This window comes from Thunnus maccoyii, chromosome 6, assembly GCF_910596095.1.
Source record: "Thunnus maccoyii chromosome 6, fThuMac1.1, whole genome shotgun sequence".
Classification (NCBI taxonomy): Eukaryota; Metazoa; Chordata; class Actinopteri; order Scombriformes; family Scombridae; genus Thunnus; species Thunnus maccoyii.
The window spans coordinates 15,543,557-15,557,517 of NC_056538.1; the positions used below are offsets into that span (position 1 = coordinate 15,543,557).

Here is a 13,961-nt window from a genome sequence, read left to right on the forward strand (position 1 = left end):
TAAATGTGCAAATGTATGTACATAGAAGTACATTAACATGGTATACGAAGAGCTGTCGTTACAAAATAAAACATCTCAAACTATTTAATTGCCTTTTTTTTTACCCAAAAATGAATGATTTTTTTTTCAAGCTTCTGGAAAAGGCTTTTCTGCAATGTTATTTTTTGGACCCTTAAGCTGTTTCTTTTATAGAGTACAAAACAAAAACATATTAGTCATCACTGGTCACTGGGTTCAGGGATTAAGGGAAATAATGTGAATGACTAGAGTGAGTTTCAGTGCATGATTTTGATGGTATATTTATTTAATTCTACCAGTTACCATCAAAGTGCAGCAATTGGCATCATGTTGTTGTAAGCAAGACATCACTGTACCACCTCTCGTCTGTTTTCTCCTCCATTTTCCTTCCTTGTTGGCTTTTCAGTGAAAGGTCAAAGAAGGCTTTGGGGAAAATATGCAAAAGAGGCTGTAACTCAGTATTATAGTCTACACTCACTGTATACTAGAACAGTCCAAATAACTGTAACTGGAGCCGCATTGTGTCTTTATGGCACCACCAGAGATTCATAAACTCTGCTGTGATAATAAGAGGTAACGGGTAGATCTGTTGTTTTCTGTCTGTGGGACTATATTCAAAACTCAGTTACGGAAGATTAAAATAGATTTCCAAATTACTCTGGTTCAAAACACTTTTTTGCATGAAAAATTATTCATTAATTTGGGTTCAGTTTGGAATGCCATGCTGAAAACACTATTATAATACCATCAAGTCATAATCATCTCTTTAAAAGGCTATTTGGTGTTATTTGGGATTGTTTTTGCCTTAATTTAACTCCCAAATTTAGCCCTGTGTGGTGGTAGAAGCCGGCCCAGTCTTATGTCAGAGGCACGTAGAAGCACAAAGGCTGTGCCATTAGAAACCACATTGTCCTGATGAAAGAATACAACTGCAGAAGCAGGGCTGTGATTTCAGCCAGAAACTAGGGTTTGGCCTCAAATCTTGCAGCATTCACCCACCTTTAATTTAACCATCCAATCATGCAGTGCATGTAAATTAGTGGAGTAGGCACAGCTGACACCCTCAGCCCATAACCTGTTATAGAAATGCTTGGCACGTTATCTCTTTCTTTCTCTCTCACACACATACACACACAGTTTCCTGCCACAGGGACAGAAACACAGGTCAAACATGACGCAGAGTCCCCAGACCACGGTATAGTGGCGTGTTAGGAAATCAGTGAGCTGCACTGTCTATGAATATGTGTATGTGTGTGTATGTGTGTGTGTGTGTGCTCTCTCTGTGCCTCTGTCAGCCTCCCTCTGGTCCAGGTTGTCTGGGTTAGTACCCAGGGGGAGCAGAGGAAGAAAGAAGAGAGACAAGGGCAGGAGCAGGAAAGACAGGTTAGGTGAGTTGAGCTGGTGGAGCAGCCAAAAAGAGAGAGAAGAGGAAAGACAGGTGCGAAACAAGGGAGGAGGAGACAAAGAAGGTGGCAGGGGAAGAGACAGGAGGATGAGACAGGTGGATGGGAGGCAGTGGAGGGAGGCAGATTGGAGAGTACAGAAGGGGCAGAAAGGAGGAGGACAAACAAGATCACAAGCCTCTAGGGATATACAGTAGCATATAACAGTAATAGGAGGGGGCGGAGAGTGAGAGAATGGGGGGGGGGGGGGGGGGGAGGGAGAAATGGAGCGAAGGATGGATGCGTAGAGTTTGGGCTGTGCTCACCCGTGACTTGGCCAAGGCAGGGCCCTTCATTATAAGCTCCCATCAGGCCCTGCTGCCGGTAATGTGCTGGAAAATGGGCAGTAACGCTGTGATCTGTTTTATGCTCCCTGCTCTGCTGTACTACACAGACAGCCTGCTGACATACACACACACACATACACACACACACACACACACACACATATACAAACAGAGGTATGTCCACATACTTACACACATGTATACAAAGACAAATGCATACACACACATATACAAAGATGCGCATAAATTCACATACAGAAGATTAATGTATGTACATATGGTACAAGCAAAACACACACATAAACAACGCACAGACAAGTGCAACCCTTAACACAAGTACATTCATTTAGGTGCGGGCACACTTATTTACAACATCATTTGTGAAGCTGAAAAGCTGAAAATGCATTCTCATAACCACACATAAAGACAGACTCCATTGCAATGTAAATCACAACAATACATGTATACACAAACGTAACACACACACACACACATACACACCAAGATTACCGAGGCTTCAGATGTGCTTTTTGTTTCAACTCAAGTAGTAAAGAGCTACCTCCAGAAAAGGATTACACTCGGCATTGTTGCACTGCGGTGTGTGTGTCTATTCACGTCACTGTGTTTCATGCAGAAATGTACACCACGTGTAGCTGTGGTTTTGTGTGTGTGTGTGTGTGTGTGTGTGCGTACATGACTCTTTTTTTTTACCCAATTCCTATCCTAGCTCAGCACAGAGTTAACAACATAATTGGAAGAAAGATTATTGTGATGAGAAATGTGTGCCAATATTATAAAGGATTATTATGGTGATAATTGAGTTGTCTTTCATTATTCTCATATTTCCTCTTGTTTTGACCCATCTAGACAGCTGTTCAACGTAATACACTGTCATTCATTGTCGCTCATGTTGCCATTTGCAGCTCATACTGTTGGATCATATTACCTTTGAAATTCCATCCAAACCCATTTAATATCACGCTGAGAGGTATCCTCTCCCTATTCAAAACTGTACTCCATCATTTTGTAAAGAAAAAAACTATCCTTTCTTCTTTTCTGCTAGGCTGGATTTGTGTTCCCAGATAAGTTGCAATTTCAATAAAGTGTCACTATTAACCATATCACTCACAATGAAAGTGACAGTCAATTGTTTTAGCACATAACTCTGTCTCCTGATAAACTTGGTGGTCAAGAGAGGACTTTTGCTTGGGATGCTAAGTGCTTTACCCTCCACTTTTGAAGAGAAGACATCAGGGTATTGCTTTGTTAAATGAGATTGGCTGGTGAATCTGCCGGAAAATAATGCACACCTGCAACCACTTTGCTGATTTCAGCATCTTGTGCAGGCACATTGTGGTAACTGAGATTAAATAAAAGATTTTCTAAATACTGGTGGGAATTTTTGGCTTTAAGCATTACAGCAAAAATGGCAAAATATAATTACTCCATATCCCAAGTACACCTTTTGTGAACTGTTAATTCTCTCTCTTTTTTTCCTTCCTTTACTCTCTGTTGTCTAGGTTATGCAATACTGCAGGCAATTATGGAGAGAGCGGGCCAGAATGGCTGGCAGGTCAGGACACACACAAACACATCCCTGGAAACAGGCCAAAAAACCACACACACCATAACACATATGATCTCATGCAACATACGTATGTAGCTTGCACAACTACACACACGCAGAGTGCCCACACATATTTACACTGTGGTTTTTGTTAATTCCTCACACAGCATTGTCAACTTACTTGCATGACCTTGTTCCTACATGCATTTTTTTTCACTTACACATTTCCTATGAATACATGCATGTGTGTTAATCCAGGTGAGTGCGATCTGTGTGGAGAGTTTCAATGAGGCAGCATATCGCCGACTCTTAGAAGACCTGGATCGACGTCAGGAGCGGAAATATGTCATTGACCTGGAGCCTGAAAGACTACAGAGCATCCTAGAACAGGTACTATTATTAATACACTACATTAACCATAAGGCTACAACACATAGTATAATAAGAGCCTACTAGTACTGGAGTCAGGGACGTAATCAGGCATGTAAACCCACCTAACTTCATGAGATTATTTTAAAATAATAGCAGTTGTTATTTACTCCTACATCACACATTACATTACTAAACTCTGCATGGTCCCTAAATACAGTGCATAACAAGATAAAAAGATCACTATTAGCTGACTGCAGGTGCATGAAGATATGTGACACTGATCTGGAACCTGAGGAACCCTGCAGCATTTTAGATCATGAGATAATGCTTTAATGGAGGCCACAGCATAGTTTTATCTGGCACTGAGATTACTACAGACAGAGAGGGCAGAGATTACATCACTGACCTGAACTTAATAGCACTTAACGCTTGATAATAAGGTTTAACCACACTATAATGGCACACAGTTACTACCTGAAACTATAGTCAACAGAGTAGACTGTTGTGTCAATTTTTAAGTGGTTAAAACCACCCTGTGATAAACTTTTATAACAATTACAGTCAGTTATTACCGATTATTATAGTATCCCATAATGTTTTATTCACTGTATTACTGGTGTCTGTCTGCATCAGCCAGCTAGTTGTAACAGCGATCCTTATGCTTTCTGACATCTAGACAGAAAACAAGATTTGAGTTTTTTCCTGAAGTTCATGACGCGGAATGAAAAATGTGACTTCCCCCAACAGATACGTCAACGTGTGTTGTTGCAGTAAACACACCGTACTGTCCATTCAGATACATAATTCAAGCACAAACACATACACAGTGTATGAAGGCACACACTCTGACACCTTACGCTTGTCCAAGTTCATTAGATTATCCGTCTTGCTTGATGGTTGAGACTTGGGCTCTGACAGTTGGTGCGGATATGTGTGTGTGTGTGTGTGTGTGTGCCCTTTGACTCAGGTTTCGGTGTAACATCCCATTGGTTCTGCCACCTGTCATCACATCTGATCCTCTGTCTGCACATCTGACAAATTCAATGACACACAAAGCTAAACACACACACACAGACATAATCACACACAAACACATAAACACATACCCCACATACACACTTACCAGTAATACATAAAGATATAAAAACATGCTACAGCCTGACAAACATACATACACACCAGCTTTTAAATGTACCTACGTATACAGCTACACACAAACACACACGAGTAGCAACATACCAGACAGACTGTTTCTTAATTGGCTTCTGTGGTGAGTGAACAGACAGACGGAGACACACATGAACACACACACACACACACACACACACACATCAGTGTATGATGAGACAGGGCATACAGACACAAACACACACTCTCGTCACGGTGAGCTCTGCAGTGCTGGCATTGGCTACCGTCCCCTCTGTGAGACAGAGACTGCTCTGTTTGTCTGCCCCTGCCAGCTGCGCTGCACGTGTGTGTGTGTGTGTGTGTGTGTGTGTGCATCTGTCTGTGTCAGTATATAGCTGCTGATATGTGTGAGTAGGACAGAGAAAAAGAATGTGAACAATTTATTAATTAAGCTGATGTGCTATGTTAATATGAAGGTGCTTACTCTTTTATTTGTCCAAAAAAAATATTAATCACTACATTCTACTGTTAAAATGTAAAATAATTATACAAATATTACATCATTTTGAGCAGAATTTCAGCTATAAGTTGACTTCTGTGCCAAAGCAGCAACCATGCAATCACATGCAATGACCAAGAGCAGCAGCAGCATACCAGCCTAACAGGCAACAGTGACTTTTGTCCACTGGCTCATGTATGAAGTGAGAAAAGATGATATGGTTGTTGAGGTTGGCGTGGTGCATGGGTCTACAATGTGTTTGACTTAAACATAGCAGGGTTCTTGTGCTGTCTCATACAATCAGCGTTGAGATTTTCAATATTTATGACATACCCTACTCATGCTCTAGTTGCCATGAGTGGATGTTGTAGGGCAAGCTGAAAAACATGGACATATGTTCAAATTCAAGATATGACCCCAAAAACATTTTGCAAATATGTTTAAATAGAAATGTTTTTTTCTGAAATGTTGATTTAAAAATATAATGCCAGAAGTACTGTATTACATTTCCTCCAAAATGTATTTTGCTAATATAAAATATGAATGTAATTCTTGTATGAAAAAGGTTTCCTCTTAGTTTGCAGCAACCAACTGTTGCAAATGGATCTGGGCACACTTTTACCCAGTAAAGTAATCACCACACCATCGGGACCAGGCTGGTTGAGAGAGCTCTACCCTCGAAAACACTACTGAAGCTCTATAAATGTTCTAAGAGGCTACAGAGTCTGACCCAGGGGCCTGTTTTACCAACTGTGTAATATGCAAGCTGCGGTTTGCAACAGGAGAACATTTCCTCTCACATTAATTTGGACACATTTAACTTATTAAAAAAGCACCATACTTGTGACCCACACATGAGCATACATGAGGACTGTAGGGCTCGCAATTTGCAAGTGATGATCTTTTGTGAAACAAGCCCCAGAACGGTACCAAGGACAAGTGAAGTCCTCAGAGTCACAGTCCTCCTTTTGCATTTCATCAGCATAATAAAATAACCGCAGTTGCTTTTGGGGAAGACAAGGGAGCCGGAGAGAGTTGGAAGGGAGGTTCCTTTATTTGTAGTTTGACTCCACAGCCTGTTTGTCACACATGCAATATCAGTAGATAGCAAACTAACAATGTTTTCCCTTTCTTTGTTTCTCTCTCTCCAGGCTGTCAGTGTGGGCAAACATGTAAAAGGCTACCATTACATCATAGCAAACCTGGTAAGACCTCTTAATGGCATTGCTGCTGGCTGTTATTTTGAGACATGTTTATTACAGTGATGGTGTAACATCTTGTTTTGATATTGTACATGAGGATAATTCAATTTCTAATATGCTAGAGAGAGAAGACAGCAAGGTGTTTGGCAAACACACACACATACACATCATCAAGATAAAGTCTTTGGGATCAGCCATGACACACACAATCACGATCTATTGTACATTTATTAGCAGAAAAACAGACACATCTTTCTTAATATTCCCATACTACTATGTGATCTGATTATTAGATGAGAAAGTCATTGTATATTATCACTTGTCTCTCCTCAGCAAAGTTATAGCCATGTCAGTAAATTAAGTATTGCTTCAGCCTTAATCCTTAAAATCTGCTACACAGCTGTTCTCACCGGGACAGTGAAAAAGGGGCCACTGAGCTCAGGTCAAGCTAGATAGGCTCTCAGAGCTTTCAGCAATTAGCATCCATCAACCCAGGATAACCCTCGCATGTCTTTACCTCTGTCTCTGGCCCTTTCCCAAATGAATCCCTCTCCACGACCACTTCACCACAAAGTGTCACTCTGCATGAAGTCACACTCGCAGCAGTTGGAAGCCACTCCATATTAAGTAGAGGTATAAATAGTCAGATAAACTATGTGTGTGTGGAGTATAAAGGGTCAGCTGAGGTGCACACGCTCTATGAGAAGGTTTTGAAGTCCATTTCTATGCTCCATTAACTAGTTTGGAAGGGAACTCAACTCATGTTTCTCTTTTTTCATCCTTCTGTATTTTTTTCTGTGTTTGCATCATCTGTCCTTTCTTTCTTTCTTTCTTTCTTTCTTTCTTTCTTTCTTTCTTTCTTTCTTTCTTTCTTTCTTTCTGTCTTTCTGTCTTTCAGGGTTTTAAAGACATATCTCTGGAAAGGTTCATGCATGGTGGGGCCAACGTGACTGGTTTCCAGCTGGTGGACTTCAGCAAGCCTATCGTCATTAAACTGATGCAGCGCTGGAACAAACTTGATCAGAGGGAGTACCCTGGATCTGAAAGCCCACCTAAGGTAATGAAAACATACATACATACCCGTGGTGGCTGGTGACTCAAAAAATTGGGGAGGACAGGAGGAAAACCAACATGGAATCTTACAACAAACCGCATCAAACTATATCATTGTCCCACCTGATGAAATCGGAGGGGTGGGGGGCAATTTTGTATGCCAATAAAACAATTTGCTTGAGTGGTGAAAAGGCTGCTTCTTTAAAGACATTTAGCATACACATATTGTCTCTAAACAAAGACGTGCTCATTTTAGCCATGGAGTGGATCAAATGTGTCATTTTACCAACAAAGTGCAATTCAAATTGGGTTTCATTCTGAACTCAACACTTGAAATTTATGGTTTTTAATGTTTTCCATTAGATAGTGTCATTGGTCAATTTTTGGCCTAAGGAGCAAATTCATGCAATATTCTTAGTTTCCATTAGGGGTGTACGATGGCTTACTGCACTCCACTGAAGCAAATGAATGACACAATTTTGACATAGGTGTAATTTTAAGGATGTCAGATAATGATTTTTGTGTGTGCATGAAAAAAAAGTGCATGTGTGTGAAACTGCAGCGCAAATATGTATTTGCAAGATAGAGTGAAATCAATTATGATGTATCCTTCCTCCAAGTTGCAGTGAATTTCTGTTGATGCAGGCTATTCAGCTTTGAGGGTTTCCCAGGTAAACTTGCCTTTGATATACATGTTGAAAGCACCTGTAGCTATAAGTAAGCCTAACAGCTCCCAGATTATTTTTTCTCTGGCAAGATGGCAAGAAGGTCATATTCGCTGCTTCAAGCACAAAATTATGTTATGCGCTCAGCAAGCAAGGATGAGGAGAAATCCTCTGCCCTTGATGAAGAGACATCATCTACCCATGATGAAGAGACATCGTCCACCCATGATGAAGAGACATTGTCCACCCTTGATGAAGAGACATCGTCCACCCTTGATGAAGAGACATCATCCACCCTTGATGAAGAGACATCGTCCACCCATGATGAGGACACATCCTCCTCAGAGGATGACAGCATCACAGGTGATGATGAAGAGTACCAGCCGGTGCCTGATTCCTCTTCCTCAGGGGATGAAGAAGATACAGACAAAGCAGTTGAGGCCAAGCAGCTAATGGCGGAAACAGTAGGAGCAGCGGCGGAGCAGCCTGGTCGCCAGAATAAAACATTGGCAGTTTACGTTTCTGCAAACCACAGAAACATTGAATATCTACATTTCAACACATGAAATATGTAGCATATTAACATTTCAACAAATCGTACCATCTCAACATTTCTACAAAACGTATCATATCAACATTTCCAAAATACGCATCATCTCAACATTTCTAAAGCGATGTAGTTCACGTGAGATCTATATGAGTTGATCTTTCCTATTAGGAGGAGGACGGGTTGGTGGATGGTTAGTAAGTTTCTCGGCAGCAAGTTGGAAATCAGCAGAGAACAGGATTCGAGACCACCTTGAAACCAATGTCCACTTCCCGTTTCAACTGACAAAAGTGGGTGTTTTTAGTGAGACATCAGGACATTTTTATTTTATTTTTTATTTTAACCCAAACCATGATCTTTCCCTAACCCTAACCCTAACCCTAACCAAGTGGTCTGTGTGCCTAAACCTAACCAGACCTTAACCACAGCGTTGGCACACCATAAAACATCATTATTGAACAGATAGAAATGTTAATATGCTACGTTTGTAGAAATGTTGATATGATACGTATTACACGTGTTGAAACATATATATTCAACGTTTCTGTGGTTTGCAGAAACATTCAATGCCAACGTTTTCTTCAGGTGATTGGGTTGTGCGGAGACTGGGGAGCTTTCGGCTGGGTGGATGTATAAAGAGTCCTTCAGGCTGCTACAACAAGCCAGCTGTTGCATTGGCTAACCAAAGGAGCTATCCACTGCTGCTACTCTGCCTTACAGTGGAGAGAATTGAAGATGAAATCTGGAAACTATCATTGGACCAACTCAATGTCAATATTGCATTCTGATTGTTGATTGGTAAGGGAGGACAGCCTCCCTTGGAGCATCATTTTACGTGACATGGCCAAAAATGAAATACATTAAGTCCAATGTAAGAGATCCCGCCCTGTGGAGGACAGCAGGCACCCGTCCTCCTCTGTCCCCCACTTTACCTCCACCAACTTACCTCTATCAACTATATTTTGATCTCCCCTTTGCCTCTCAAAAAATAGAGGAGGATCAACATCCTCTGCCTCTATGGACCAGCCTCCACTGATACATACATACATATATACCCTAGAATATACAGATTGTAATCCTGTATCTGCAATATCATCTAAATGTTATCCTGCTCCGACCTTTAGCTAAATCTCTGTACACACCAGTACATACAGTACACCAAGAAATTCTGCACTGATACACAAAAGTGTTTGCAGTGCACACACTCATACACACATATTTTGTTGCAGTGGTGGCAGTAGTGTGCACATTGTATTCAGAATAAACAAATAAACAGCTTCTTCAATCAGGTGTCCACTGAGTACTATGCGCTGCATTTCCTGCATTTGCTAAAAACCTCTTAGTCAATCTGTGGCTGTGAGGGAGGTGAATTGGCTGATTCTACTATGGCTGAGTAAATTCGACAATGCTTCTGTGTCAAGCATGCAGATTTTGTTCTCTTATTTTCTTCCTATCCGCCCTTCTCACCTCTTTCCTCTCATCATTTGTCTGTCTGTATTTCCCATCTTCTCTCTCTGTATTGACCATTCTCAGTGTCTATTTTCTCTCACTATCCATGTCCCTTTCTCCATGACATATTAGTGTGCCTGCATCCCCCCACTCCCCCCATCCCACCACCATCCTTGTCCCTCTTCTTTACTCCACACCTCTATTGACTAGATACTGACCTGTAGCCAATTGCGGTTGATTTGTGCATACATTAACTGGAAACATGTCCACCTACCCATTAAAAATACATAATACTGCAGCTTTCTGTCCCTTGCTCTCTGGCTCACGCACACATGCACTGTCACTCTCAGAAGACACACAATCACTGTAGTATCTATAAAAGGTGATGCTGTGTATAAGTCTCTCAACAACGTAAATATATATTGATAGTCATATTGTTTCATTATTGGCATGTCATTTTTCACCCAGGGACCAGTGTTAATTGGCTAATCATCATTCTCAGATTGACCTGATGAATTCTCATTAGCTGTATCAATTTTCCTCCACACACACAACATTTAGTGTGTTAATGGAGGTATATTTATGCATGTTGACAGACAGGTACAGTGAGCATGCTTAGAAATACTAAATAAAGGTAAACACAGCTGCTGGTATTCTCAATGAACTTTGTAGATATCATTTGTTAAAGCCCTTCCAAATGTTTTCTTCCCCTTGCAACCACAAAAAAAGTCTTACCTAAGCCTTTTGCAAACAAGAAAATGCAACTTTATTATTGATTTAAAACAATAACAGAAAACCAGATATCTCCAGTGTTGACAGATACCTCCAAATTGCTCGAGGCTAATTGGTGCTGTGTAAAAACTGAGCTCAGTTAGCCTTGGGCCAACTCATAGCCTCAGGCCAAGTAGAACTCTGGTGTAATAATGTGGAGTGTGAGACTAGAGACTGGATTTTGAGTTAGCTGCTTTTGGCCATCAATGTAAATCTCTTAACCCAGTGACTCTCAGCTGGTGTGCCTTGAAATGAGCTCTCGTGTGCCTGGAGATTTTGTTGAAATGTAATGAAAATGATCAGTGACCTGGCAAAGTAATATGTTAACATCAAAATTCAGCCACATTGCTTATGATCACACATATCTTATCCAAGTTAAAGCCTTTTGGGCCATTTCATTTTTTTCACACACTTACCCTAATTGCATGATAAGAATATAAATTGCTTTATAACATGTTAGCATAATTAGCAGATAATGGACTGCCTTTATGAATATTTGTCCACATGTAAAACATTTCATGTTTGCCACAAGCCAGTACAAAGATCATTCTATGAATTAAATATGCATGTCCTAATTGTTTTAAAGCTGCTGTCTTAATTTTTCACTTCAGTCTCTCATCTCATTTGAAGAGAAAAATGACTGAAAGAGCTTTGTGTTTTTCAATGTGTCATTAACCCTGCCTCTGCTACAATATGTTCACTCTGTGTATTCAGAGATTACTTGATGTCATTAAAAAGCAGAAACATGTACGCAGTCTTTCCACTGGATTTATAAATCATCACATATACAGTGAGTACTGTATATTGTAGCTGTATTGTAGCTGCATACATGCATGGGACTGATGACCACTCGCGTCTCCTGTTAAACTTTGGACAAAAAAACAGACCTATGCTGTCCTTAGTCTGACATTGGCAACATGCTCTAATGGTGCTCTCTCTACTCTGTCCTTATGTTGTGTGTTATTTGTTAGTAGTTTATGTTGTAGACAGGAGAATGTTGATGCACAAGTCCATATTGTTGAGACTTTTGAGTCAAAACCACAAATGTCAACCACATAGTGGCACAAGAGAAGAAGTTATATTCATCCTCTGGGAACTATGAATTTTATGACAATCAGTCAGGTAATTCCAGGTCTGTAAAGTGAAGCCAATAAAGTGCCTAAAAACTGCATTGTTTCTAATGGCCAGCAGTGGACTCCACTGGCTGAAAAAATAAGTCCAATTGTATGGAAGTCACTTGATTTATTACCTAAATAAACTGTTTCCTAATGAGTTTATGGTCTCAGTCACTAGTTTCAAGTCCTCTTCAATACAGCATGAGCTTCATTTTGTAATTTATGGTCTCATTTAAAGTGAAATAGATGATAAAGCAGGCTATGCTTTAGGGCGTGACTACCTTGTGATTGTCAAGTTGCTACCACGGTGACAACATTGATTACGTAACATAACCATGGCGTAACCCCACATTCACAAGGTATAGGGATATCTGCTGTTTTTTCACAGTGTGTTTTCAGTTCATGAAAGTTAATTGTAATATTTTGGTTGCCTAAAAAAGTCTTTTTCAGTGTTTGGTTGTAGTAAAAGACCCTCTAAGGAGTCTGCTGTTCAGTTTTTCCATTAAGTACATTTTGTTTTATAGTTTTAGGCCCGTTTTTCACTAGCAGAAATCAGCATTAGCATTAGCAGTTAACCATAGACTGTAAATGCACCTTGCTAACCAAGCTAACTGCTAGTGCTAGGGTCAGCTACACCCTCTCATCCAAATATGGTCATTTCTGGCTCCAAAAATCAAAGATGGCCACATTCAAATCGCTAAACTCGAGGCTTCAAAACATGGATATATTATAAGAGCTGGATACTGGACTAAATATGGTGCCCAGTCAGTCCAATAAGAATTGCTTCCATGTTGTGCGGCACACTGAATATGGGCAGTAGAGTTTCTCCCACTGGCCCCCGCCTCGGCCTGTAAATTTTACATTGTGATGACATCACAGATTTTTAAATCACCTCTCTCGGCTTGAAGAAAGTTTTACAAATATAAAACCTCCATGGATCAAAAATTCATATTAGAAAGAGTCATAATTGACCTTGTCTGCAGTTTGAGCTGCCCTGTTAACAGTTTTATAGATGTCTCTTTTACAATGGTGGTCTATGGGGAAAATCTTTTTTGGGACGCAGGGTTATTTTTCTCTGCAATACCATGAGTGGCCACTAGGAAAAATTGTCTGCAAGGCTGAGCAGCAGAGCCCTATCCAGCTCTTATTATACATCCATGCTTCAAAATAGCAGTCCACAAACCAATGGTTGACGTCACAGTGACTACGTCCATATTTTTTTTTACAGTCTATGATGACAATCTGTTAAATAGTTGTTGACATATTTAAGTCTGGACTGACTAACAGACCGACCAACTGACAGAGAAACAAATGAATGAATAAAATGATTTAGTTGGTTGAACTCATGCTTGCAATATTGCTTTACCTCACTCAGGTCAGTTCACTCATAAAGGTCTTAGTGTAAGTACTGTAAGTAAGTATGCAAGCTGTAAAGCATGCAGATATGTACATTCTAAATGCACTGTATACATTTTTTATAGATGGTAGTTTCTGTGTGAAAAGTGGCACATACTTTCTTTTTCTGTGAGTACATCATTTATGAATCTGGCCATTAGTGTGATATAAAATGTTAAAGTAACTTGCATCATATGATTTGAAAAATTTGAGGATCCAGATTTCTAAAGAAAATCTTTTTTGACTTGATGGCTTTTAGCTGAACTCAGCTAAGAATATTGGTTTTCAAAAACACCAAATTCTCAGCAATAATTTCAGGACCAATTGAAATCTTTTTGTGCCCCGAAGATGTTTCTGTCCTGCCCCTGACAGAAACAAAAAATAGAACGCTAGTTGGCTCAGTTTTGTAGTTGTTTTCTCCTTGATTTGGATTCTATAGTCACCATCTGTC

The 13,961-nt window shown here is 40.2% G+C and overlaps 1 protein-coding gene across 8 annotated transcripts in view; it reads left to right on the forward strand.

The window, feature by feature from the left end:
* Positions 1-13,961, forward strand: part of gria4a (glutamate receptor, ionotropic, AMPA 4a) — a 107,340-nt gene that overhangs the window by 39,968 nt on the left and 53,411 nt on the right. For all 8 annotated transcript variants that reach the window (XR_006096750.1, XM_042415475.1, XM_042415469.1 and 5 more), the window contains exons 4-7: positions 3,268-3,320; positions 3,573-3,704; positions 6,465-6,518; positions 7,414-7,572. Coding sequence is in view for 7 of the 8 variants with exons in the window: in XM_042415475.1 (XP_042271409.1) it covers positions 3,268-3,320; positions 3,573-3,704; positions 6,465-6,518; positions 7,414-7,572 (398 nt within the window). In the remaining variant the exon portion in view is untranslated. The remainder of the gene's footprint in view (positions 1-3,267; positions 3,321-3,572; positions 3,705-6,464; positions 6,519-7,413; positions 7,573-13,961) is intronic.